This window comes from Mauremys mutica, chromosome 7 (genome assembly GCF_020497125.1).
Source record: "Mauremys mutica isolate MM-2020 ecotype Southern chromosome 7, ASM2049712v1, whole genome shotgun sequence".
Lineage (NCBI taxonomy): Eukaryota > Metazoa > Chordata > Testudines > Geoemydidae > Mauremys > Mauremys mutica.
This window is the reverse complement of record NC_059078.1, coordinates 95,644,427-95,668,691: the sequence shown is the minus strand read 5'-3', so window position 1 is coordinate 95,668,691 and position 24,265 is coordinate 95,644,427. Positions and strand designations below refer to the sequence as shown.

The window sequence follows — 24,265 nt, the reverse complement described above, 5'->3', positions numbered from 1 at the left end:
AAAAACTGGAAGAAAAACAAGCGTAAAAGAGACATGATTGAGACATAAAATAATTGGGTAGTGAAAACTGATCCTTTTTACCTTGTCTATCTCCCTTCAGACTATCGCACACCACTGTGGTGCTGTAGGGTACATCTCCACTGCACGCTTCTTTCGGCGGCATATAGTGCAGTGGTTCTCATCCAGTGGTCTGGGGCCCACTAGGGGGCCGTGAGCAGGTTTCAGGGGAAACGTCAGAATAAACCAGAGAGTAGGGCAGGTGTTAGACTCTCTGGGGCTGAAGCTGAAGCCCGAGCTCCACCGCCTTGGGCTGAAGCCGAAGCTCAAACAACTTAGCTTTGCAGGTTCCCTGTGGCATGGGGCCCCAGGCAATTGCCCCACTTGCTACCCCCTAATGCCAGCTGTGGCTTTTAATCTACTGGCTATGCAGAAAAAGAGGAGTTGTGGAACAGGTGGGCCGTGGAGCTTTTATCGCATGTTGGGGCTGCCTCAGAAAGAAAAAGGTTGAGAACCCCTGATGCAGTGCAGACCTCCCCTAGCATGGAGGTAACTAGCAGCAGAGACTGTGAGGCACGGCTTAGGCAAGTACAGACATGCCTGAAGGGTGTGGCTATGTACCCGAGTACATACCCTACACGCCTCTCTATTCCCCACACATTGCCTTCCTCTCTCCACTGCTGTTTTTAGCAGTGTAGTGTCCTGCTGCCTCCCCACTGCTCCCCACCAGCAGCAGGGAAAGGTTCTGGCAGGGTCTGGACAGTGGGGAGAGGCTGAACCTTCCTTCACTGCCCACCCCCTGCCAGAGTCTTTCATTCCCACAGTGAAAGGCTCCAGCAGTGGGGAGGATTTTGGAAAATACTGATTTCTCCAGGAAAGCATTTGAACAAGATTCAACCTTGATTTTTTTAAAATAAGGGTTTGCAGAGTTTGTCTCCTCACGACAGTTTCCTTTCATAATTTGTCTGCACACGTTGAGTCACTTTATGCATGTACAGTTTCAGTTTCTCCTTCCTATCTGCTTTCCTTTAGCTTGAACACAGTCGGTTCTCTAAGCTTTCCATATACAGTAGGTTTCATTTCCCAAACATTCTATCCTTCCTGTTGCTCTCCTTCAACTCTTCCCAGTCTGGCTCTAACTGAGGCTTATCCAATGCTCAGAAGAGAGGCATTTTGAATGTCTGTCTCTGTGCATGATATAACCATTATCCTTTGGGGTGAAAGGTGTAACTAGAATTGTTACAAACCCCACCACCGCTCTGCTAGTATAGTCACTCTATCTGTGGCAGCATCATGTTGCAGTTTAAAAAATGAAAGCGTAATGACTACCAGGCTTAACAGTATTCTGGGTTCAGATCTGCAGAGGGAAAATATGACTCACTCCTTGGGGGCTTTTTGTTTTAAACAGTCCTTCTGACAGTGCTTTTTTTGGAAATTCCAATGTACCTATACACAATTTCACACTAGAGTTCACTATTACAACTGGACAGACTGTGTGACCCACTCGGGCCTTAAGAAATGGGCACTCATAACTTGCACTGGTCAATAAAAAGGCGCATAGCCTGTGCTGCACCTGCTCGTAAGCGAAGCCAGAATGAGAGTCCAGGAGGAGCTGTAGATGTGCCTTTAAACTACTTCCTGCACTTCTCTAATTCTGGCCTGCTCTAGAGGTTGGCATGGCAACTAACAGAATGTTCCGGCCAAACTCCCTCTTTCTTGTCCTCCACCTACACTGGGACTATATAGGAATGTAGCATAGCACAGTCCACACTAGCCCTATGCTACCCCTGCATTGGGGAATTCCCAGGAGGTATTCCATCCCCTTTATGGCAGTGGAGCAGCATAAAAGGGCTGCAGTGGGGGTGTGAGATCTGTACACAGACAAAGGCAAACAATCTTGTTACTTATTATTCATATAGTATCAGGGTGCCAGGCACTACTGTTCAGCTCCAGCAACTCTTCTGAGCGTGTGCAACATACAGAACGCAGAAGTTAGATCACTTGTCTCTGAGCTATCATTGCAATTAGTACAGGCCTACTTGAGGTTCCTATAAACTTTAAAGGGAGGACGATTGTGAGCATTTTGGCTCTCTGTCTCGGACATCAGCTTGCTGATTGGCATTAATACATATGGGTTGGTCATTTTGAATGTACAAGCATGTACTAGGTGTGAAGTCTTGCTCCATACATGTCAAGAGATATTTCCAAACGTGCAGCATGCATGTTCCATGTAAGAATTGAGGTGTAATTGTGGATCCTAAACTAGGTGCAGGCTCTATAGCCATAAACTTCATGGGCAGAAGCATGAATGGCTCAACTTTCTCAAATCTACCTTATTGAGAGGATTGTCTCTCATTTTAAACTCAAATTTATCTGTTTCACAAAAACCTAGCTTTAGCACTGGGATCCATTCAGGTCAATCTTTCCTTCACAGCCCTCCCAGGTCATGTAATCCTGGAAGATTTACTGTATTTCACTAGTAGCGTGATCATTAGCAGCAGACACCTAATACTAGTCTCAGCATTACACAGCTGCTCAAGCCTGCCCTGTAGTTGATTCACAGCACCTGATGCTCCTTTGCCTTGCACCCTTGTAGTCATTTACACTTTGGAAAAGTGCTACTTTTCTGTTTACAACCACTTACTACAGGTGTAAATGACTGCATGGGTGCAAAGGCACAAGGTGCAGACTGGGGAGAAATAGGCCCATACTCCTTGAGTAGCCAAAGAGCTGTTAGTAGCAATGTGGGTCATAGAAGCAGTCTTAGGCAGTGCACTGAGTGTGACTAATGGAGTTACTGCTGGAGGACTGAGAGGCAGTGAGTCAAAGAAAAAATAGTAAAGGCGTCATGTGACCGGAAAATCTCAGTCAGGAAGAAGAACAGCATTCATCAGCCTAAAAATTCTAATGAGACTACCAATGAGCTGCATGGAATCAGTGAGTGGAGGAGAAAAGACAGTCCCCAGACTTCAGTGATGAGGTGGAGCCCTCCACAGGAGTCAGGAGAGGTGGGAGACTTCCCTCCACAAACAGCCCAGGTAACTACTTTTCTTTTTAGCCAGCTGCACCTGGATGCAAGAAAATTAACATGATGGACAAATGATGTGATACAGTGTAGCAAATATTTTCACTTCACTTTCTCGTGGAGCTTTATAAGGGACCTAGGAGAGGGATGGAGAAAAGGAAATAGGTCCAGCACAAGAAATTTTGGTTCATAGGAAGTAGGACACTAACATAGGCTTACAGATTAATCTTTCCTTCCAGAGAGTAGCCCTGCAGTTCCCTAGATTTTTTTGGAGGTTGATAAACTATGTGACAGCCCAGTCTTGCTGAATAGATTGGTCTGGTGCACAGCTTTCTGGGCTTCGTATGGTCCTGAGATGAATGGAGTTCTCAGTTTTCATTCCTGTGGTTTACTGATATGAGGAATCTGAAATCTTGAAACCGAGGTTATTATAGGCCAATTTATACAAATTAAAGGAAAGAACCATACACTTTTTCAAGCTTCTTTTATTGCTGCTTGTGACTTACTTTAAATCTTTCTATTAGAAAAGCTAGTATCAAACATTTGCACCTTGGAGAGATCACAGCTGGTATGACAGACCTTTAAAAATTGAAGACCCAGTTTTGTGCTTCAAATATACAGGCACAGAACCCATTTCATTTCATGGATTTCTTTTAAGACCAGAAAGGACCATCATGATTATTGTAGAAGGCAATAAGCTGCACCCACACATCTGAGGTTAGTTTGCGGCCCTTCATGAAATATGTACATGTCCATATGCTTTCACAACTGAAAGTACCATTCAAAGTAAACTATAAAAACAAATATATTCATCTTGCAAATATTTATACAACTGAATAGCCCCACTGACTTTAAATGGGATTTCTCATGTGAGTAAATCTTTAACATGTTTACAGATTACATTAAAGTTAGTCTTTAAATTTAAAAGAAGAATTTAAATCCTTTTTTCCCTAAGTGTGTTTGCTGAAAATATTGTAAACATAACACCAGAGTTTTCATTCTTTTACATAAGGAAAATAGCTATAAACCATAATTTCAGCATAACTAAACGCAAAGATCATCCATTGTCTGGGACCATAAATCCTTAACTAAAGCTTCAATCCAAAACGTCGGCTGACTTTTTTGTGCGACACAGAAGCATTGTGAGTCCTCTGCATGAACTCCTATATAGTTGCTTTTTTAGTGACTGCTTCCCAGAGTCTCTGTTGCCAGTACTTTACAAAGTATAGGAAAATCTCAATCTTTGAAGTGCACATCGATGCATTTCCAGAAGTTAGCCATGCTGTCTGTGCTTGTTCAGTCACCTCTTCTTTAATCAGGTAGAAATGCTGAAGGGAATGGTCTTTGAAAACTTTATTTACAATATAAAAATAATACTTACCAGTTTAGAAATATTTTTCAGCTGACTACACAGTATGTTCATCAGAAAGGGCACTGACTTTTGATCTTCCGTTTTCCTGACTGCTGGAAGTGACCACATTCAGTTTTTTCTCAATTTTATCAGCAACAGTACGCATACTAAATTTTCTCAGGCTGATGATCAAATTTCCGTAAGCCCCCTTCATTCCATGATGTTGATACCAGATATGGAACAATTTGATTTTCTGCTCAGTTGAATCATTTAAATGGTCCTGGATTGTCTGCTCTATGGCAGGTTCTGGGATTTCATGCTTCCGAACAAAATTCTTGACTTGTGGTAGTGTCATCTCCTCCACAATAGCAGGAATGTGGGTGCTCAGGTCTATATCTGACAATACAAATAACATTTGAAAACACAAACTCATGGCAATAGTATTTTACTGATCTTTCTCATGTTTTAAATAGATTACACTTTTCCTGTTCAAAACAGATGAGTTTCAAGCCAAACGAGAGAGCAAGAGACAGTCTTTTACAGGGAAATTCATAGTAGGAATCAAGTATCAGAGGGGTAGCCGTGTTAGTCTGGATCTGTAAAAGCAGCAAAGAGTCCTGTGGCACCTTACAGACTAACAGAGGTATTGGAGCATGAGCTTTCGTGGGTGAATACCCACTTCGTCAGATGCATAGTAGGAATGGGTCGACATGCTACACTTTTCCTTATGTTAGAAAATTCAAATGTTCAGGTATGAACCCATATCCCCTTCCTGTGACTTCAAATAAGCCCTCAGATCTTTCTATAGGACCCTTTCTTCTTCCCTTCCCCCCATCACTAAATGTATGAAGGGCATGTTAAGCAGGCAAGCGTCTCTGGCATCCTCTTAGCTAGGCCCTGAACCTCTCCGTGATGATACTTCCATTGCTTGACTCATGCACTTGACAGTTCAGGGTCTAGAAGCCTATCTTCTGGGCTTTGCGTAGGACTACATTTCAATACTACATTCTGTAATACAGGGTGAATGCCTTTGGCTTTGGAAGCTGCAGCGTCCAGGAGATTAGAATATATGAATACCTGAGATCCGGCAACAAGCTTGCCAGTGGATCTACTGAACCAGTAGTGGGTTTCCTAGTTAGAGAGTCCTGTGGGACAAAGTCTTCAAAAAATTGCATATACTCACAGTTTTTTAAAAAGCAGGAAAACAGTTGGGTGCTTATCCAAGCAGAAACATTTTGGGTTTTTCAATAACTAATTCCTGCTAACATGTATCAAGTAACAGGGTCTGCAGCCCTTACCGAGGCAAAACTTTCTTTGATTTAAAAACAATGCGAGTTGTCTTAGGCCTGGTCTACACTAGGTGGGGCTGTCAAACTAAGGTACGCAAGTTCAGCTACGCGAATAGCGTAGCTGAACTCGAACTACCTTAGTTCGAACCACTCACCCGTCCAGACGCCGCGGGATCAAAGTCCGCGGCTCCCCCGTCGACTCCGCCACCGCCATTCGCGGTGGTGGAGTTCCGGAGTCGACGGGAGCGCGTTCGGAGTTCGAACTATCGCGTCTAGATTAGACGCGATAGTTCGAACGCCAAGAAGTCGAACTCTACGCGTCGACCCGGCAAGTAAGTATAGACCTACCCTTAGTCAGGACTGCAGGGTTGTTTCCATAACAAACATTTATTTAATAAGGAGAGTTACAAATCAGTGAGGAGTGACAGCTCTTCAAAACAGAGACTGACCTGGCATTAAACTGAACAAAACATATATTTTTGCATATGATTTCTAAACCATATTTCTCACCATTACTACAGAGAAAGTAAAATGTTATTTCATACCTGGGTACAGGAGATGCTCCATTTCCTGGAAACAGATAAAGAAAAAAGTGTAAAGGAGGCCCTGCAGATTGTAGAGTCTCTGCCCTTCCCCCCAGTTTTTCTTGATTGTTAATTTTTAGTTTTTTGTTTTCTCACTTATTCCCATCTTCCCTTCTTCTTTCAGTGGCACAGTCCCTTTTGTACCTTATTGAGGGGTGGAGTTGGGCTCCCACTACCAATTTTTTTTAAACAGCAAATTATGCAAAATGCTAAATTTCATGGAATTTGGAGTTTTCTCCCAGCTGTATCCATGACCCCTCTCTTTAGTAGCCAGGCCATGTTTAGAATACAGTGCACTAGCCAATTTTAAACTGAATAATAGAAATGAAGGTGGTCTCTATTTGGGTCACCAGACTAGTACAAGAACTTTAGGATCTTAGCTATTCAGAATGCTTAAGCAATGTATGGAACATTCTTTAGGAGAGAAATGATCCTTTGTCTAAGTGAGGAGCTCTGTACTAGGCTGGAGAGAGATGCTGCTGCAAGGAGGGAGCTTCCCCCAGCTCCACACCCTTCCTGTCTACAGCCCACAGACAAGCATTGAGGGGAGGGGAGGGGAGGAGACAGAAATGATGCTCAACCCCTCCTCCTCCAGCAAACTTTGGGCCACTTTTTGCATGTTTCTGTAATGATCTGACCCTAATGAGTCAGGCCAGCAAATATGTTACATTTTCCCCCCAGGGTCCTCTGTAGAAAACTCTTCTGACCCCCACTCTCACTCTGCTTCCTCATGGTCCCCTCCGTGTTGCAACTGTCCTTTGGCCATAGAAAACTGGATGAACTGAGCCCCTCAGTGCTGCTCACAGATAGGCTGAGAGAATAGAGAGGGTCACAGCAGAATGACACAATGTCCTCTCTTATCCTCAGCTGCTGGGCACTCACTGCTAGCCCCTTCCATTCTAAGGAACAATGCATGTTTAAACATGGGACTATTTAGGGGATAAAATCAGAGAGAGAGTGGAACGATCCGAATAAAATCCCTGACTTCCTTCCTAGCTTGTGTGTGTAGCTGGGACAGGAGGGTTTGAAAACTTCCTCTTGTTCTCCATATATACATTGTACTATAAAAAACACTCTTTTTCAGAACTGCTTGTAGGAAGCACATGGACAAATCCTGTTATTTGCTTGGCAAAAATAGTCTGGAACTCTCCTGCAAGTGTCTTTCTCTCTGTGGCGAAGTTCACTTCCTTCACATAAAGCCAGAGGGTAAAGGGAGGACAGACCGCCACAATCTACACATCCCCAATGTGGATTTAAGTGGTGCAGAGGACCCCATGTACCAAGCTGAATTTCAGCCATGCTAAGCAATGATACTTACAGGGGTGGGTGGTTTGTGCACAACAGGATGCCGCATCTGATTGTTCAAATCAAAATCCTTCCGTTTCTTCTTGTCTGAAACAAACCATGCCAAAGAATTTTAAAAACCAGCACAGAGTATGTATCAGTGCTAAAATGGAGCACCTAAAAGAGGAGAATTACGATTAATTAAGCAGTAGAGTAGTCAATTCAGTATACAGTATAGATGAAGAAAAGAGACTAACTTACAACAGTATGCTGCTACGGCTAGTGATGCGATAGCGATTACGATTCCAACCACTACTAGATAGATCCACCAGACGTTTCCTGATAATTTAGAGCATTGTAAAATTTACATAAAAGCAAAGCACAGAAAAACAGTGCAATACAACAACAACACGTGGAACCCTTCACAGGATTATAAAGGCCAGACTGTGAAAGGCCCTTGTATAGATGTGTGCGGTATGAGGAGACGACCAGTGAGGTGCAAGGAGTCTTCCCTCTCTGCTCCTTGCATCCCTGTGCCAGGGCAAGACACACAAATTATTCCTGTTCTCTCCTGCCAACAGAGACTGCTCCCCGTTACTGTTCCCTATGGTACAAGTCACTCTACAAGGGGCACCCCCACCACACCAGCCAGCAGAACTGACCAGTCATGGACTGAAGGCCATATTCCACCCTTGTGCAGCCATGTGTGTGCTCTCCCTGCATATCAGGTGTCCCTAGGAAGCATTTTATATGGTGGTGCAGCGCCACACTACCTCAACCTGGGGCTTAACACACGCAATCTGGCCTACACTGCATAGCTGATTCCACTGTATCCAACTGACTCTGCCAGTGGAGGTACCAAGATTAAGTAATTCACTCTCACTTTTGCATACGGTATCTGTGGTCAGGGTGCATTCTTTTTCAATTGCGCCATTTTCGCACCTAGAGAAAATATGAAAAATATGTATGTATTTAATAGTAATTTAACGATAGAAAAACACAATCTGTCATGAAAAGAAGGCAAAGTTATCCATGCCCCCCACTCTGTTACCAGTTGGCTTTTAATATAGTAAGAAAGTGGAATTCTGAATTTAGTAGGGAGGAAGAAGTGTCTCTCTAGTCCTCCAAGGTTATATTTAGTCTCTAGGGATTCTTGTCCAGTTTCCTGTAAGTTGTGAGTCATAATGTAAATGATGTTAATACCACTATTTACAGAGTGAATCCACACAGCCTTGTGAGCAGCTCAGGGTGCTGTACACCATGATAAAACCCAATGAAACACAACAGTAACATAAAAGATCCGCAGGATAAAACAAAGGAGGGAGCCTAATAGAGAAAAAGGAAGTGAAGAGAGAGGCAATAAAGGAAGGACCAACAGCGCTCCTTCTCAAATAACCCAAACACCTTTGGAATAAAAGTTTTTACTTGCTTTTTAAACATAAGGAGAGATTAGGGCAGAGATGATTTTGGGGAGGTAGAAACAGTTCCACCCATTACAGTGCCCAATAACAAAAGCACAGTTGCTTACATCCACTAATAGCTGAGGGGGGAGGGCACCCTTTGATAGAACTGAAAAGCATGCTGGTTTTATTCACAACAGAGCTGGTAATCAAACACCCATGCAGCAGGAAACAGAGGGTATGCCTACAGTACAATTAGACACCTGTGACTGGCCTGTGCCAGCTAACTCGGGCTAAAATAATCTGGCTAAGAGGTTATTGAACTGTGGTGTAGACAGTAGAGCTGAAGCCTGGGTCTAGAACCCTGAAAGATGAGAGGATCCCAGAAACGGAGCTGCAGCCTGAGCCCAAACTTCTACACTGCAATCAAACCTCTTTAGCCTCTTAGCCTGAATCAGCTGGCACAGGCCAGCTGTGGGTGTCTAATTTCAGTGTAGACATACAGAGATTTGCCTGTTGCACCATGGCTACATGTCTGTTTATGAACAGGAAACAAACACATCCTCAATCTGCCAAGGCCCCAGTGTGGGATGCAGTCAGTGTGTGACAAAGACCCAAAATCAGAGATTTAAAAAACTCATACCAGAAAACTAAAATGCTGAGGGATTCTTTCCTTCAGCCAAAATTGATCTAAAATCCCAGTTTCATAATTTTAGATTTCTGATGAAAATTAATTTGTGCAGTAAATGAAGGAATACCAAATTTGTATGCACTATACTTGCTTTGTGACTAAAATGAGATGTATGCAGTGTTGTTGTAGCTGTGTTGGTCCCAGAATATTCGGTAGACAATATGGGTTACGCAATATCCTTTATTGGACAAATATATTACCTCACCCATCTTGTCTCTCTAAAATGAGTGATTTCACTTCCTGGGAGGGAGATTAGAGAGGTATGGGTCCAAGGGAATTTGGCAGAAGATCCTATAAAAGGCACCTGCTGCTTTCCCTGAAGTTCTCTTCCTCTACAGACTGTCACCCTCTGGTATTGCCAGACCTTCCAACTCTACTTCCTCCCCCATCCAATCCATCATTCTGTAACCTCCTGACATGGAATAATCTTCTATCCACCCCAACAGAGCACACAAAGACAAAGCTCAAAAAAACTTGAAGTGGGAATTATTAAAAGTGGCCTCTAAATGTGTGTGTAGATTTGTGCATTCAAATGCATATTTGGACACAATGGTGGTAACTGTCCATGCAAATGGGAATCTATAAAATTTTAAGCCTTGTCCAGACTAGGAAAAAAAGTGCTTTTTCCCTCTAAATGAATGAGTTCAATAGAACTAGCTTCATTCAACTGAAAACCTCATTAGGCTATAACTTGACCACTAAAATGGAGCTAACAGGTGTTTAAGCGTGTCTACATTGATGTGGGATTTTCAATTGAGTTAAGTGAGCTAATTTGATTGAAAAACTAGTATCTTTCTTTCCTAATCTAAACAATGCCTTAGAGGCCACATTGATATTGAAAAACTGGCTGAGTCTGGCTAATTCACATTAAATAACAAACCATTTGAATAGTTAAATAATAAAGACCTCAAACTTACTTGCTGCATGGGTTGCAATGATGACATGGGCCAGAAGAATTGCAAAAGTAATGTTGTTTACACCTGCATTTTGTGTTCTGAGTGACGGTACAATGTTCTGCAACTTCCATATCTAAAATAAATCCCAAGAGTTTTCTTCAATTCGAAGGTGGTGGTACTCTAACTATTTTAGTGCACCATTAGCAAATGCTATGCTCAGACCTAGTGCTGTTGCTCTATTGCTGTATGCATCAATGTGAGCTGGTCACAATAGCAAGCATCACCATATTGTTTTCTACATGCTCCTTCTGATTGTGTGCTACTGGGCAGAGGAGGGAAGGAAGGAGTCCTCCGCAATCAAACGCTGCAAAAAAGAGCTGACAATAAGCACTTGCTTTGCTGGAAGGGGACTAGTACATAACATTACAAAATACTGGCAGTGTTTTTCTCATTCATCATTCTATGATACTTTATATAATTAATGGTCTGGTCACGTGCATATTCAGTTGCCACTTTTGTAATGGTTTCCTGTGCATCTCCTGCATCATCTGCTGGCATCATCCCCGGTGCAGTTCCCTGATGTCCATCTATTTATTTGGACTGGACATTGGGTAAAACAGACAAATTGGGCATTGCCGGGTCACTCTGTTTGGCTTGGTTTGAACTAGTTTAGTTTTCTTCTAGTAAGATCTTGCTATTTAAAGTCAGATTTTATCCATCATTGGCTAGTAAGATTGACCTGACTGCAGGATCTTATAACAGCACGAGATACCCATACAGTACCTGTAACACACCTAGGTCTGAAGGTAACTTTTAAAAAATATTTTCTTCAGCTGACAACAGTTTGAGTCCCAGGTGAGGCAGGCACTCAAATAGTGAGTGGGGACATTTGTCAGTACCTCAAGAGCTATTAAAGGAAAGGACATGCTGCTGGAACTGAACCCCCAGCCCCCACCTAAAAATGCCAATTTCAACAGCCACCAAGGGTTGTGATGTGGCTGCAAGAGAAGGCTCCTTGTGCCCCCTCCCACACACTTGCACAGCCAGAGGGCCAGACACAATCAAGCACAAAACCCTGTAGGATGCTCAGGGTCCTGAGCCTCTAATAACTTTAAAATGAAGTTTAAATTCATTTAAAATTAATACAACAATTCCTTATTGGAAACTTTTTGTAAGCTAAGGATTTTCAACTCTTTGATGTGACTTGTGGCCCTGCTCTCAGCCACCTGCAGACGGGTTTCCTCAAATGCCTCTTATAATACTATGCACAATTTTCTGCTATGTCTTGCTTATGCAGCACTTCTGAATTTGAGGAGAAGCAGCTGCAAACCTGCTTCAGTGAGGACTAGAGTGGGAGCAGGTTTATGTTCTCCCAGATAGTTGCTTTGTGTCATGGGTGTGTGTGTGTCCATTGTAAAACACTCAAAACTGTGTCTGGGAAAATCAAGTTGCATCTCACTTTGTCTAGTGTGTGTGTGTGGGGGGGGTTTATCATAAGGAACGATTCAAGGTAACTTCTGTAAGCAAGGTATTAAATAGAAACATTGGTTTTCATGTACCTTTTGTTAACACCCTAAATGTTTGAATATATCTAAAATGTTTTCACTGTGGACCAGATTGTGAGCCAAGATAAATGCCAAGACAAGGAACTCCAGGGGCATAAGGTGAGTGTGACCAACTGCACCCCTGTATTCTGACCCTACACATTATTGTAATAATCTTTGTACAAAATAGAGCTTGTGAAGTATCATTTGAAAACTAATAACTCACTAGTCAATCATATCATAGTGAATGCACGAAATGACATTATATGTACAGTTATGAACATAAGATGAAGTTACAACTGAAATGTGTTTACCAGACAAGTTTAGGGAGTGGGTAACCAGTTTCCAAAAGACAAGCTGATGCCTCTAACCAAGTGTCATCAAAGTTGACTGGCCATCACCTGTCAAGTGGCCATACTTTGGCCACAAGGTGGGTGGCAGGAACAGATTGATTCACATTTTAACAAACAACATGGAACCTCTTTCACCACGAGACCCCATGTTGCTGGAAACATTTGGTAAGAACCTTGAACCAAGTCTAGTTTGTTAACTTTTAGTTACTAGAAAGCATTATCTTTATTTATCTTGTAGCCATTTCTGACTTTAATGTCTTATACTTGTACTCACTTAAGAACCCATCTCTTTGTAGTTAAGTAAACTTGTTTTATTCTTTAATCAAAATTAATCCAGTGTTGTGTTTAAACTGAATTGTTTGGTGACGCCAAAAAGTAGCAAACTGTTGTAACAGTTTTCAAGTATGTAAAAGATTGTTACAAGGAGGAGGGAGAAAAATTGTTTTTCTTAACCTCTGAGGATAGAACAAGAAGCAATGGACTTAAATTGCAGCAAGGGAGGTTTAGGTTGGACATTAGGAAAAACTTCCTGTCAGGGTGGTTAAGCACTGGAATAAATTGCCTAGGGAGATTGTGGAATCACAGAAGATTAGGGTTGGAAGGGACCTCAGCAGGTCATCTAGTCCAACCCCCTGCTCAAAGCAGGACCAATCCCCAGACAGATTTTTACCCTAGTTCCCTAAATGGCCCCCTCAAGGATTGAACTTGCAACCCTGGGTTTAGCAGGCCAATGCTCAAACCACCGAGCTATCCCTCTCTCCCATCATTGGAAATTTTTAGGAGCAGGTTAGACAAACACCTGTCAGGGATGGTCTAGAAGATAATACTTAGTCCTGCCATGAGTGCAGGGGACTGGACTAGATGACCTCTCAAGGTCCCTTCCAGTCCTATGATTTTACCCCTTACCTGAACTGTCCAGGAGAGGGTTGGACAGAGTAGAACACACATTTTTGGGGGGGAAATGTGGGACTGGGAATGTGTTGGACCATCCTGCAAGTGGTAACCAAGGCAAGTGGGAGCTGGAGTTTGACTGGAGTGTTGCTGGCAGGCTGCAGCTATACACAGATATTCAGGATGTGACCTGCACACTGTTTGTGAGGGGCCCAGGATGGGAGCTACAGCACCACAGCATTGTGAGGCACCCAACGTTGCAAGGCAGGTGGTGACACAACCCCTCACTAGTCTGGCTTGTACCCAGAATGTCATAGTGAACTACCCATATCACATGTTACACTGTGGGTGAAAGAGCCAACTTGAGGGACTTCTACTTGCCCTTCAACACAGGTGGGTGGGGAGTGGACAGAGCCTTAACTCTGTTCCCTCTCAAAGTGCCAACCAATGCACCTGAACAACTGCTCAGGAAAAGCACTGTCATGGCATACTCCCTGCCCCCTGCAGAGACAATTGGGTCCCTGGATCCCCTTTTAACTCGGTCACAATTTCCTCCCTGGTCTATTCCTGGGATATCATAACTATATGTTACCCCTTACTCAAAGCTTGTGGTAACTTCCCAGTCTTGTCCTATGGAAAGTTTTTTGTTGCTTGAGTTGCCATTTTACAGACATACCAAGTTCAGAGTCACATGATTTGCACCTCAGACACTCATCGAGGGAATTGTAATGATTCATGAATGATCCTTCTGTGCATCGTTCACAAGTTGTGTTTTTGTCCTTTGTGCAATCAGCACTTTTAACTGAACCTGTAAAAAAAAATGCAAAAAGAAAAATGAAAGTTGTAGTATCTGTACTCAGAAGTTGTCAACTGGAAGATCTGCTTCAGATTTTCTATTTCTCTTCATCTCTTAAACTTTCTAATTTATGAATAATGACAGGATTAACATTTTCTAAACGCTACGGATAAATTATACGGGTTTCTAGCCATACATGTCTTTTGGTAATATAGCATATGTAGGGTTGGATTTAAAATTTTAATTATTAAAAACAAGAAGGAAAATTTACTAAACAAATGATCTGTTCAATGAAAATACCTATTCATAGGTATAAATGGGGAGTTGTGTGGGCAAACGAGCATGAATGCATATTTTTTACCTCCTTCAAAATTGTGCATGCAAATATCCCAGTGCTTTTCTATGAATCCAAGTAGCTTACATGGACTTGTCTGAAATCCATGGGAAGTTTATTGGCATGAACTTAGTAAATATTTGTGTGTTCTATGATTCTGCATTCTAGCTAGGCTTGGAACAGGTCATGTGAAAGTACTCGCATAGCATGGAATAATCATATACATCTTTAGGGAAAACGCTTCAATACAAGAAGGTTAGAGTCCAATCCACAGAATACAGTTTTCAGTGCCCAAGGGATTTCTGAATGAAAATATGAAGCCAATGTAGTCCTGTCACTTGGGGGCCAGAGGAAGGCCCTATAATACTGTGTCCCAGTAGAAGCTACAGCATGTAGAGCAGGGGTAGTCAATTATTTTTATTTTCGGGGTCCATTAAAAAATGTCTGGAGGTCCAGATTTGGCCCACAGTCCACCTATTGACTCCCTCTGACGTAGAGTATTTATCAAGCAGTATGCAGTTCTGCCTGTGGACATTTCCACTCACCTCTTTATTTTTCAATAAATTATTTTAAAATGATACCTACCAGGTGGGCACTGCTTACAACACATATTTTCTGCAGCATATTCTCCTTCTTTACATTTAAGTTCCCTTTTAGAAATATTCCTCTTTATAGACAGCTTATCATATATAGTGTGTGCAGCAGGTACATCACTGTCACAGTGTAATCCAATAGTCCAACCAAACACCTAGGAGAGAACAGGAAAATTATAAGTGTGGGAAAATTGCTCAAACTCTTCCTCTTACCCTGTCCTCCTGCTATTTGTAGAGTGGGCCACAGTAACACTAAACCCTGAGAGAGGAGTGGATGAAGGTGTGTGAGCGGTACCCCACAGCAAGGGTTGGAGGAGAGGTGGGGAGGGAAAGGGGGGAAACAATGTCTCACTGTGTGTTCCCTATCTCAGGGGGTCACCCTACGCAAAGATGCCGTAGTGACAGCATCACTGCCTCCTTCCAGGCCTGTGAGGAGATTGGCTCTGGGAGCCAAAAGTGCTCTGAGCACTGAAAGAGCACTGCAGGGTGTGGGGGGGTGTCCATGTCCCCCAGCGCTTGCAGCAGCTCTGACTGACTGCTTTGCTAGGACCTACAGAAGGGTCTGGAAACCCACAGTCCCTGGGGAAACCTGTAGGTAAGCAGGTCTGACATTGTGAAGTGGACTACACACAGGTGCAAAGTAGTAAAATGGAGGCAGAATGCCCTTAATCTACTTGGGCTATCCTGACCACAGGTGCAGCGTACAGGTGTAAACGGGACTACACTGTGAGTAGGCCTGAAGGAAATTATGATGCTGTCCACAAACAGGAGGGCTGTGACTCAGAGGGGTTTCTGAGTCACAATGCATCTCAGAGCAGCTCTTTGGGCATGTAGTCTAGCTATCATTCCTTGCTCAGGGCTGTGCCTAAAGTCACATTCTTGCTCTGGGAAACTGTTCATGTTCCACAAATATTTATTCTCAGACACACTGGGCCGGATTCTCCTCTCCTTTACTCTTTTATACCAGTAACAGGTGCAGTTCCAGCAATTCAGAGGAGGTAATATTGATTGATACCAATGTGAGAGAGAGGGGAGAATCAGCGCCAGAGTATCAAGTCAGCAGCTGTCATTTTGAAAAGGAGGATACAGTGTGGAACAGAAAGATAAACACAGGGAGAGCGTGCGGTGGAACAAGAATCAGTGAGCCAAATGTATCGTGTTACTACAAATTCCATCTAGTGCAAGGGACAGAAAGTGAAGGAGCGAATACAAGATGAGCATGAAAAGAAAAAGATGTAAAGAATGGGATAGAATGAGTTATTATAATAACTTTCTAAATGACAGACACGTGCAAAGCAAGTAACTGATAACTATGCAGAAACCACACTAACAAACCCTTCTAGCTTCTACTACGTGCATGCATGAACTCAGAACTCTCCTCAAAACCACCAAAACCGCCCCACCTCTCCCCCTTGTTGACACAATAGGGAAAGACAAACATAATGTATAGTAACATGTATAGAACCAATTTATTACCACAGATAATTCTGTACTTCCTAATACAATAAGTGTGGATTACTTCTCAGGAGCTGTCTTTCAAGTAGCATCACATAGGCACTGCATGCAGAAACTTTATACATTGCCCTACATTTGATAGTATCAGAGGGGTAACCGTGTTAGTCTGGATCTGTAAAAGCAGATAGTCTTCCTTTTTTGCTTCTCATCCCCAAAGTGACATTCTAACTTTTCATTTTTTTTCATTCTTTTTCTTTTGATTCTCCTTGGAATTGCCACTCCCACATGATATGCAGTCCTCTGAAATTAAAATGTAATTACTAATAACAAAAGGAACACTAATGTTAACACAATTTGATGGTATGCTTGGGAAACCACTCATGTCCTCAGTAGTACCCATATCACTCAGTGGCAATAACTGAAGGTACACGCATGCATTAAGGGGATGATAGGTGCTTTTTTATCTGTTTTCATACAAACAGATGTATACAATGTACGTTTTTAGCCTAGAATGACTCATGGGGGCTTGTCTTTGTTCTTTTCCTAATCTAAAACAAATGTCATTTTTTAAACTAAAAATCTAAACATCCAGTAGGACCAAAATAAGTAGGGGCAACTAACTCCAGAAAAACCCTTAAAAACCATAATTTGGGCCAGATGACCAGTTCCAATTCCAATTGATCTGCTCAGGCATTAACCTTCTTTCAGAGCCAAATATACTGGGGAACCCATAGAAGTGCGTTCCAATGGCAGGCGCCAGTTGGGGAGTCCTTGGCAGTGTGGCAATTGAGCCAAGCTACCTACAGAGCCATGACAGAGCCATTGAGGGCCTAGTGGCTCCTCCAGGATCCATGTGATTTGTGGACAATACCTCAGGTCTCTTACACAGGGGGAACACTTCCCACCGGTGGAAGACTTCAGAGGAAACGCAATGTAGCGGCATAATGATCTAACCCTACCATAGTCATAATACATACAATATTTGTATGTGAGACCCAGATAGTGGATGGGCAATTGCTTAAATAGTAAGTTTAAAAGGAATCCTCTGCTTCCTCTAAGTCACCCATTCTCTTCTTTCATTGATTTCCCATCCTCACATGGGAGCGTGCTCCTGCATCTATTAATTTGGGGCCATAATTTTCACCCATTCAAAACCTCCCATCTGTTCTTGCATCAGTCACACAGCAGCAAGTGCACACAGCTCATTAGGGGCTTTCAAAAAATTTTAAAAGGGGGAGAGGAGATTTCCTTGCTTCGGTGTTGGATAGCAAGATGTGGGAAGTTTCGTTTATGTTCTGATGTTTGTCTGCTCTTGGTAGTTCTTTCACTAACGATGACTTTATGAACAGTTTATCCCCCCTTTTGCTATTTCAATGATTTTTTTCTTACATTAATCCTAGCAAGATAGAACTATCAAACAGGTGGTCATTTTATATTGTTTGGCCAATGGATCCTTTCCTTGCACTCTTTTAGATGAACCAGACTTCTTACTTTAGCAGTTGCTCTCTAGTCCAGACATGCCAAACCCATGGGAAAAAATGCAGAAATTGGGCTTGTTTTTGGCTTAATTGGCTTGTGAGTTGCTTGTTGGCTAGTTTTGGGCTTGTTGCTTCTGTTTTTTGATCAGCTCCCAGCAAACAGGGGCAAGGAGGGGACAGAGTCAGGGGTGCACAGCAGGCCCACCACAGTCCCAGACTGCACGACGGGGGGATCCAGTCACATAGTGTGTTGGGGTTCTTAGGGATTGGCTTGGTTTGGCCTTGTTTTTAAATGGGATTAGCTTAATTTTTGGCTTATTGTGAAAGTCAGAGTGCTTATTTACCGTGTGAAAGTTGGCAATTGTGCTCTGGTCCAGTTTCCAGTAGCACATTTTTCTCTTTCCACTCCCTCCTCTTTTTGCTCTATTTCACCTATCCTTTTCTTTTTTCACACTAAGATGAAATGTACAGTTATCAGTGAACTGCACTGAAGCAACCACTCAAAGTGACAGTTCCTCATGTCCCAAAGTTTTCAGCGCACTTGAGACATGAGAACCAGTGGGCCAGAAAGAGGAATTGAGTTTAATTTTGCGAAGTCAAAAGAGTTACAGTGGTGTAAAACCCCTAGAATTTGCGTATCTTTGGTGCTGAGGTTAATAGGATCTGGGTGTGTTCAGTGCCTCTGGAAATCAGACTCATAGGGGTCTAAACCCCAGTTTCCCCCAAACAAGATCAAATTTGAAAATGTTGGCATTAATGTCTTGTCTCAGTTTCCCCACCTGTACAGTGGGGGTACTAACACATCCTTGTACTGTATCACAGGAGTGTTCTGTGGATTTTTTGGAGTTCTTTCTCAGTGCACATTTATTAATGATTACAGTCTATTGTTAAGACTTGCAGCAACACTAACAGCTTCTATCTCATTGTTGCTACTCTGTGGCCGGATGTCAAAATGGAAGATTCAAGGGAAGCTTATGATCTGTTTTTTTCTTGTATACAATATATTGCAGTTCACTCTTCAGTGTTTCCTGGTTGTTCAGTGTCTTGCATCAAAGTAGAAGAAAACAGAAATTCATCTTAGCAGTAGAATAGGTAAACATATTGTGCAAATACAGAGCCAGTTATGCAAACACTTATGACAAGATTCACTTTACACGTGAGTCATCTAGTCGACTTTAATCTGACTATTTATGTGCATTCATTTTAAGCACATGTACAAATCTTTGCACTATTAGAGTCATAAGGAGTATCATGGGTGGAACAAACACTTTAGTGTGAGGGCCTTAACTTCTAAGAGGTCTTTTTATTATATACACAACCTTACTATATGAACTAGAAAATTATTGGCTAGTATTAGTTTGCTGTTTTCAAGGTACCCAAATCTGTTCCTATTAAATTTAGTTTTATATAGGTTCTGATACCACACTCATCATTGCACGAGTGTCCTCCAGCTGTTTTTCTCAAATGGTCTGTGTTTTGCTTTTTATATGAGGGCAGGTCTATGATTAATCTTTTGGTAACATAGGAAGAATAGTAAGAGCCTAAGGAGGGTCACCTGATCAACATCACCTAATGAAATTAATAGACAGCAGAGGAAGTACTTTTTCATGCAACGCACAACTAAGTGGTAGAACTCATTGTCATGGGATGTTGTGATAGCTGAAGTATCACTGGGTTCACAAAAGAACTGGATAACTTCAAGGAGAATAGGTCCATCAATGGCTATTAGCCAAGATGCTGAGGGACACAGCCCCATACTTGGAGCGACCCTAAACCTCCAACTACCAAACGATGGGAGCGGAAAATAGGGGTGGATCACTCCATAATTACCCTGTTCTGTGTGCTCCCTCGGAAGCTCTGGTACAGGCCACTGGGTAAGATGGACCATGATCTTACATGCTTAAGGATCTGCTTCTGCAACTGATGTGCCGTGAGTGCAAGGGTTTGCTTCTGTGAAATCATCTGCAGGATCAAGGCCTAATAAACCCAATTACTCCCATGTTCTGGTGTAAGTAAATTAACCGACCAGACACATACTGCAGGGCTTTTTTTGTTTGTTTGTTTTTTGTTAAGTGTGGTAAAATCATATGCTAGAAAAATCAGAGAAGAGGGAATAAAAGGTTTGTGGGACAGCTACTTCCTCTCTGGCTAATGGGACTGGGATTTGACAGAAAGCCTGGTTTAGACGGAAACATCAGCCTACTGTGTATATTAAAGGAAGGAATGATGGGAAGAAGTTTTGTTTATACCACTATCAGTTTGACCTAAATTCAGAATATAGATGCATTTCTATTTTTGACTGTGATTATGTCTATGTAAGTGTGATATATTTGGAGTACGTCTCTGCAACTGGTGTGCTGTAGGCGTTTCTCCCCTTTTGACACACACGACCTATACTTCCGCTGTTTGGATGTTAAGCATCCTCTATACTATTTAATTTATATTTTGGTGTTTTGTGGAGTGGAACAGTTGTAAGGCTCCATAATATAAACTGAGTCACATAACTGCAATACCAAAATTAATTTTGCACCCCTCAAGTGATGAATAAAATCTACTGTTAAAATTTTGCTACCAATCATCTCAGTACTAGCCTCTGCTCCGCAAACAATCATTCAGTGCCAAACATAACCATGCTGCACGGAGCTCTTATGTGTGAAATTCAATACCATATCTCTGAGAGAGTTGACAGCAGTAACTGAGGGAGGATTCATACAGTTATGGTCCTCAGACAAAATGCTAGAAAACATCAGAAAGAGCAGGGGTTCTCAAACTGAGGGTTGGGACCCTGCAGGGTGTCACAAGCTTATTCCATGGGGAGTCACAAAGTGTCAGCCTCCACCCCAAACCCTGCCAGCATTTATGTTGTTGTTACATATATTTTAAAGTGTTTTTAATTTATCGGGGGGAGGGGGCGTCACACTCAGAGGCTTGCTATGTGAAAGGGGTCACCAGTACAAAAGTCTGAGACCCACTGAGAAAGAGTCTTAGGTCCAGTGTATCTCCCTGGAGTGGAAGAAGGGAATGAAAAATCCCAGTCCTGCAAATACTTAAGCACATGATTAACTTTACTACCTTGAGCAGTCTCACTGATTTCAATAGGAGTACTCATGATAGCAAAGTCAAGAATGCGTTTGCAGGCTCGGGGCCGTAATAAGTAAGTTTTATAAACTGAGGATGTCACATTTTCAGGGCCCAATCCTGCTCCCAACTGATATCAAGAGTAGTTTGTCCATTAATAATTTCATCTCAAGTCTGCAGTTTGCATGGATCACCATTAAAGGATCAGTAATTGCCAACTGCTGGGACAGTTTTCTTATACTAAGAAATAGATGTGATAACTGTGCAGGGCCGGTGCAAGGATGTTTTCTGCCCTAGGCGAAACTTCCACCTTGCGCCCTCCCCCGTCCCCAAGCCCCTGCCCTGAGGCGTGCCCCCGCCCCCACGGCAGCTCCCCCCCTCTGCCCTGAGGTGCCACCTGCAGCAGCTCCCCACACCCTGAGGCACCCCTCCCCCGTCCCAGCTCACCCCTGCTCCGCCTCCTCCCCGAGCACAATGTCGCTGCTTCACTTCTCCTGCCTCCCAGGCTTGCAGGGCTAATCAGCTTAAGTGCCACAAGCCTGGGAGGCAGGAGAAGTGAAGCAGCCACAGCATGCTCGGGGAGGAGGCGGGCAGGGGTGAGCTGGGGCGGGGAGTTCCCCTACGTGCCGCCCCCCTTACTGGCTGCAGGCGGCCCTCCCCGCGCCCCCCTGCCCCAGCTCCCTCCGCCTAAATGCCAGTGGCGACCGGGGCAGCCGAAGATCCAGCCGCCACGGTCGCTGCCAAAGAAAATGCCGCCCCCACAAATCCTAGAGCCCTAGTCGACTGCTTAGGTCACCTAAATGGTTGCACCAGCCCTGTAACTGTGTCATGTTGGCAAATGTCAATTTTCAAAAATAGAACAACAGCTCTCCAAAATTAGGAATTCACTTGTCAGCCAGCCAAAGGAGAGCCCTATACCAACTCTGCAAAACATTCAGTTTGTCCTCTATTGCATCACGTTCTTTATAACTTAAGTACAAGTGAGGGAGCGAAAGACTTTAGTTTTACTTCATTGCTTCACTCCACAGAAAGACCCAAAGTGACAAATGAGGGAGTTCCCGTTACAGGCTACCTGGAGTCCCCCTTCACTAGTCTTTTTAAAACAGTCGCTAAATCAAACCACTTCTAGGGAAGAATATTTCCGAGCCACGTCTCCTTCACATGGTCTCTGAGTCAATTGGCTCCGATCTTAAGGAAGCAGGAATACTTTCTGTTTAGTGCGGCTGTGTCATGCAGCAGGCAGGACTTTATCTCTACCTGATCTCACTTCTCAGAAACCAGCATTGTTTATGGTCAAAGTTGAGCGAGCGAGGGAGGGATCGAACTTTACCTGCATTCCCTACGTGGGCAGCCCAGCCCAGCCGAGCCCCCGGCTCCCGCTCGCTGAGGGCTGGGAGCTGGTTTGTGCCCTGCCCCGTGCACCCCAGCAGAGGGAGGGAAGTGACAAGTCCTGGCCATCGCCCCCCGGCATAGGGTGACCAGATGTTCCGATTTTATAGGGACAGTCCTGATTTGGGTCTTTTTCTTATATAGGCTCCTATTACCCCCCACCCCGATTTTTCACACTTGCTGTCTGCGCCCCTTCCCCAGCACTGACTGAGCGCGACACCGGCGCAAACAGGCGGCGGAGATTCCCCCTGAGGTTGGCTCCTCAGCCCTGGGGAGACGGACAAGCGGCCGCCCGAGCTGCGGGAATCCCGCCCGGCCCCGGCCCCGGCCCCCTCCCCGGACAGCCCGGCGGCGTGGCAGGGCGAGACGGGACTTACGAGGACGAGGCGGAGGAAGAGGAGTCCCGCGCTCATGCTGCCGCCGGCCGGCGCGCTGCCCGGGCAAACCCTCCAAAGCGAAAGTGAGTCGCGGCGCCAGGGAGCTGCCCTCGCCGCCGTCCCCCCGGCTGTGCCTCCCGCACTGGTGCCCAGCGGCAGCACCCGCCCCGCCCCGCGCTGTGCCGGCCAGGGGCAGGCTCCTCCCCCGGGGCTGGCCGCCGCCCGTCCCGCTCCGGTGCCCAGCGGGGCGGGATCCCCGCAAAGGGCGTAGTGTGGGGAGCGCCTGCAGCAGCAGGGGACCGTGTGGCCCCGAGAAGCTGCGTGGAGCCGCAGCTGGGACTGGGAGGCTCCTTCTCCCAATAGGCACCAAGTGTTGTTGCTACAGTTTGCAAGGTGCAATATGGGCTCACGCCAGCCGCAGCCTCCTGGACAAGCGGCAAAACAATTGTATTGATCTCAGCGTTAGGCTTGAGCACTGGATTCCGCTCCTCCTGCTCCTGGACGGGGCCCGGCTATGGGTGTATCTGGCCAGCTTATTTGGGAAAGAGTCCCAGGTGTCTCCTGCCACATGCTTAGGGTTGCCAACCCTCTAGGATTGGCCTGAGGTTTCCCGGGATCCCCATCGATCTCCCCAGGTGGCAGTTGAAAGCAATCTAGGAGATTTTAATAGGATATTTTAAGAAAATGACATTACCTGGGGGAAGGGGGGAGCTCCCGGAATTGCATCAGAGTTGGCACCCCATGCACTTTCAGATGCCTGAGTCCAGAACAGTCTTGCCCTCAGGTGCATCTGAGTGGCAGTTCTGTGGTGACCTATGGGGTGGTAATAAATTGCACTCCTATAGCACCTTTTCTGCAATGATCTAGGTGTTTTAAAATGAATCCGTTAAAGCTAACAATACCCCTGTGATGTAGATTTACAGAGGAAGGGCGTTGCAGTGGCTAGGCTGCTACGCTGGGACTTGAAGAGATAGGTCAGTTTTCTTCTCTGCTGCAGACTTCCTGGAAAGTGACTTAAAGCTGGATTATTACACGTAGGTATGTAATGATTGCAGATAGCTGCCTAGTGGGATTTTCAAAATGCCTAGGTGTCTAACTCCCATTGCTTTCAGTAGGCATTTTCAAAAATCCCGTGAAGTGCCTATGTATATCTTTAGGTGCCTAAATACCTTTAAAATCTGGATTAAAATCTGTTCTTTCTCTGTCTCAATCCCCATCTGCAAAATGGGGGAATAGTATTTTCCGGTCTTGCAGGGGTGTTATGAGGATAAATAAATATTTAAAGGCTGTGTGGTGTTCAGATATTATGGTAATAGGAGCTGCAAATGTACCTAAGATAGATAGTATTAAGCCACTTGTTAAAGTTTACACAGCAAATCAGAGATGTATCCAGGAATAGCTCTCATGTCTCCCCACTTCAACCACTATATGAGTCTCTCAGCTTGGGGGGGTGACTGCCC

The 24,265-nt window shown here is 44.1% G+C and overlaps 1 protein-coding gene across 1 annotated transcript; it reads right to left on the bottom strand.

Moving 5' to 3' along the window:
* Positions 1–3,489: 3,489 nt before the first annotated feature.
* Positions 3,490–22,942, bottom strand: FAS (Fas cell surface death receptor). The gene is made up of 9 exons (XM_045022620.1): positions 22,806–22,942; positions 15,021–15,183; positions 13,982–14,113; positions 10,539–10,650; positions 8,414–8,472; positions 7,792–7,869; positions 7,565–7,638; positions 6,208–6,232; positions 3,490–4,769 (listed from the first exon to the last, which is right to left on the bottom strand). The coding sequence occupies exons 1-9, from the start codon at positions 22,839–22,841 to the stop codon at positions 4,429–4,431; spliced, it is 1,020 nt and encodes a 339-aa protein (XP_044878555.1). The 5' UTR covers positions 22,842–22,942; the 3' UTR covers positions 3,490–4,428.
* Positions 22,943–24,265: the final 1,323 nt, after the last annotated feature.

Coding starts and splice junctions, on each gene's coding strand:
- FAS (XM_045022620.1), bottom strand. CDS start 22,841: ATGAGCGCGGGACTCCTCTTCCTCCGCCTCGTCCTC. Junction 7,870..8,413: donor CACAGATACCGTATGCAAAA/GTGAGAGTGAAT, acceptor CTAAATTATCAG/GAAACGTCTGGTGGATCTAT. Junction 7,639..7,791: donor AGCCGTAGCAGCATACTGTT/GTAAGTTAGTCT, acceptor GGTTTGTTTCAG/ACAAGAAGAAACGGAAGGAT.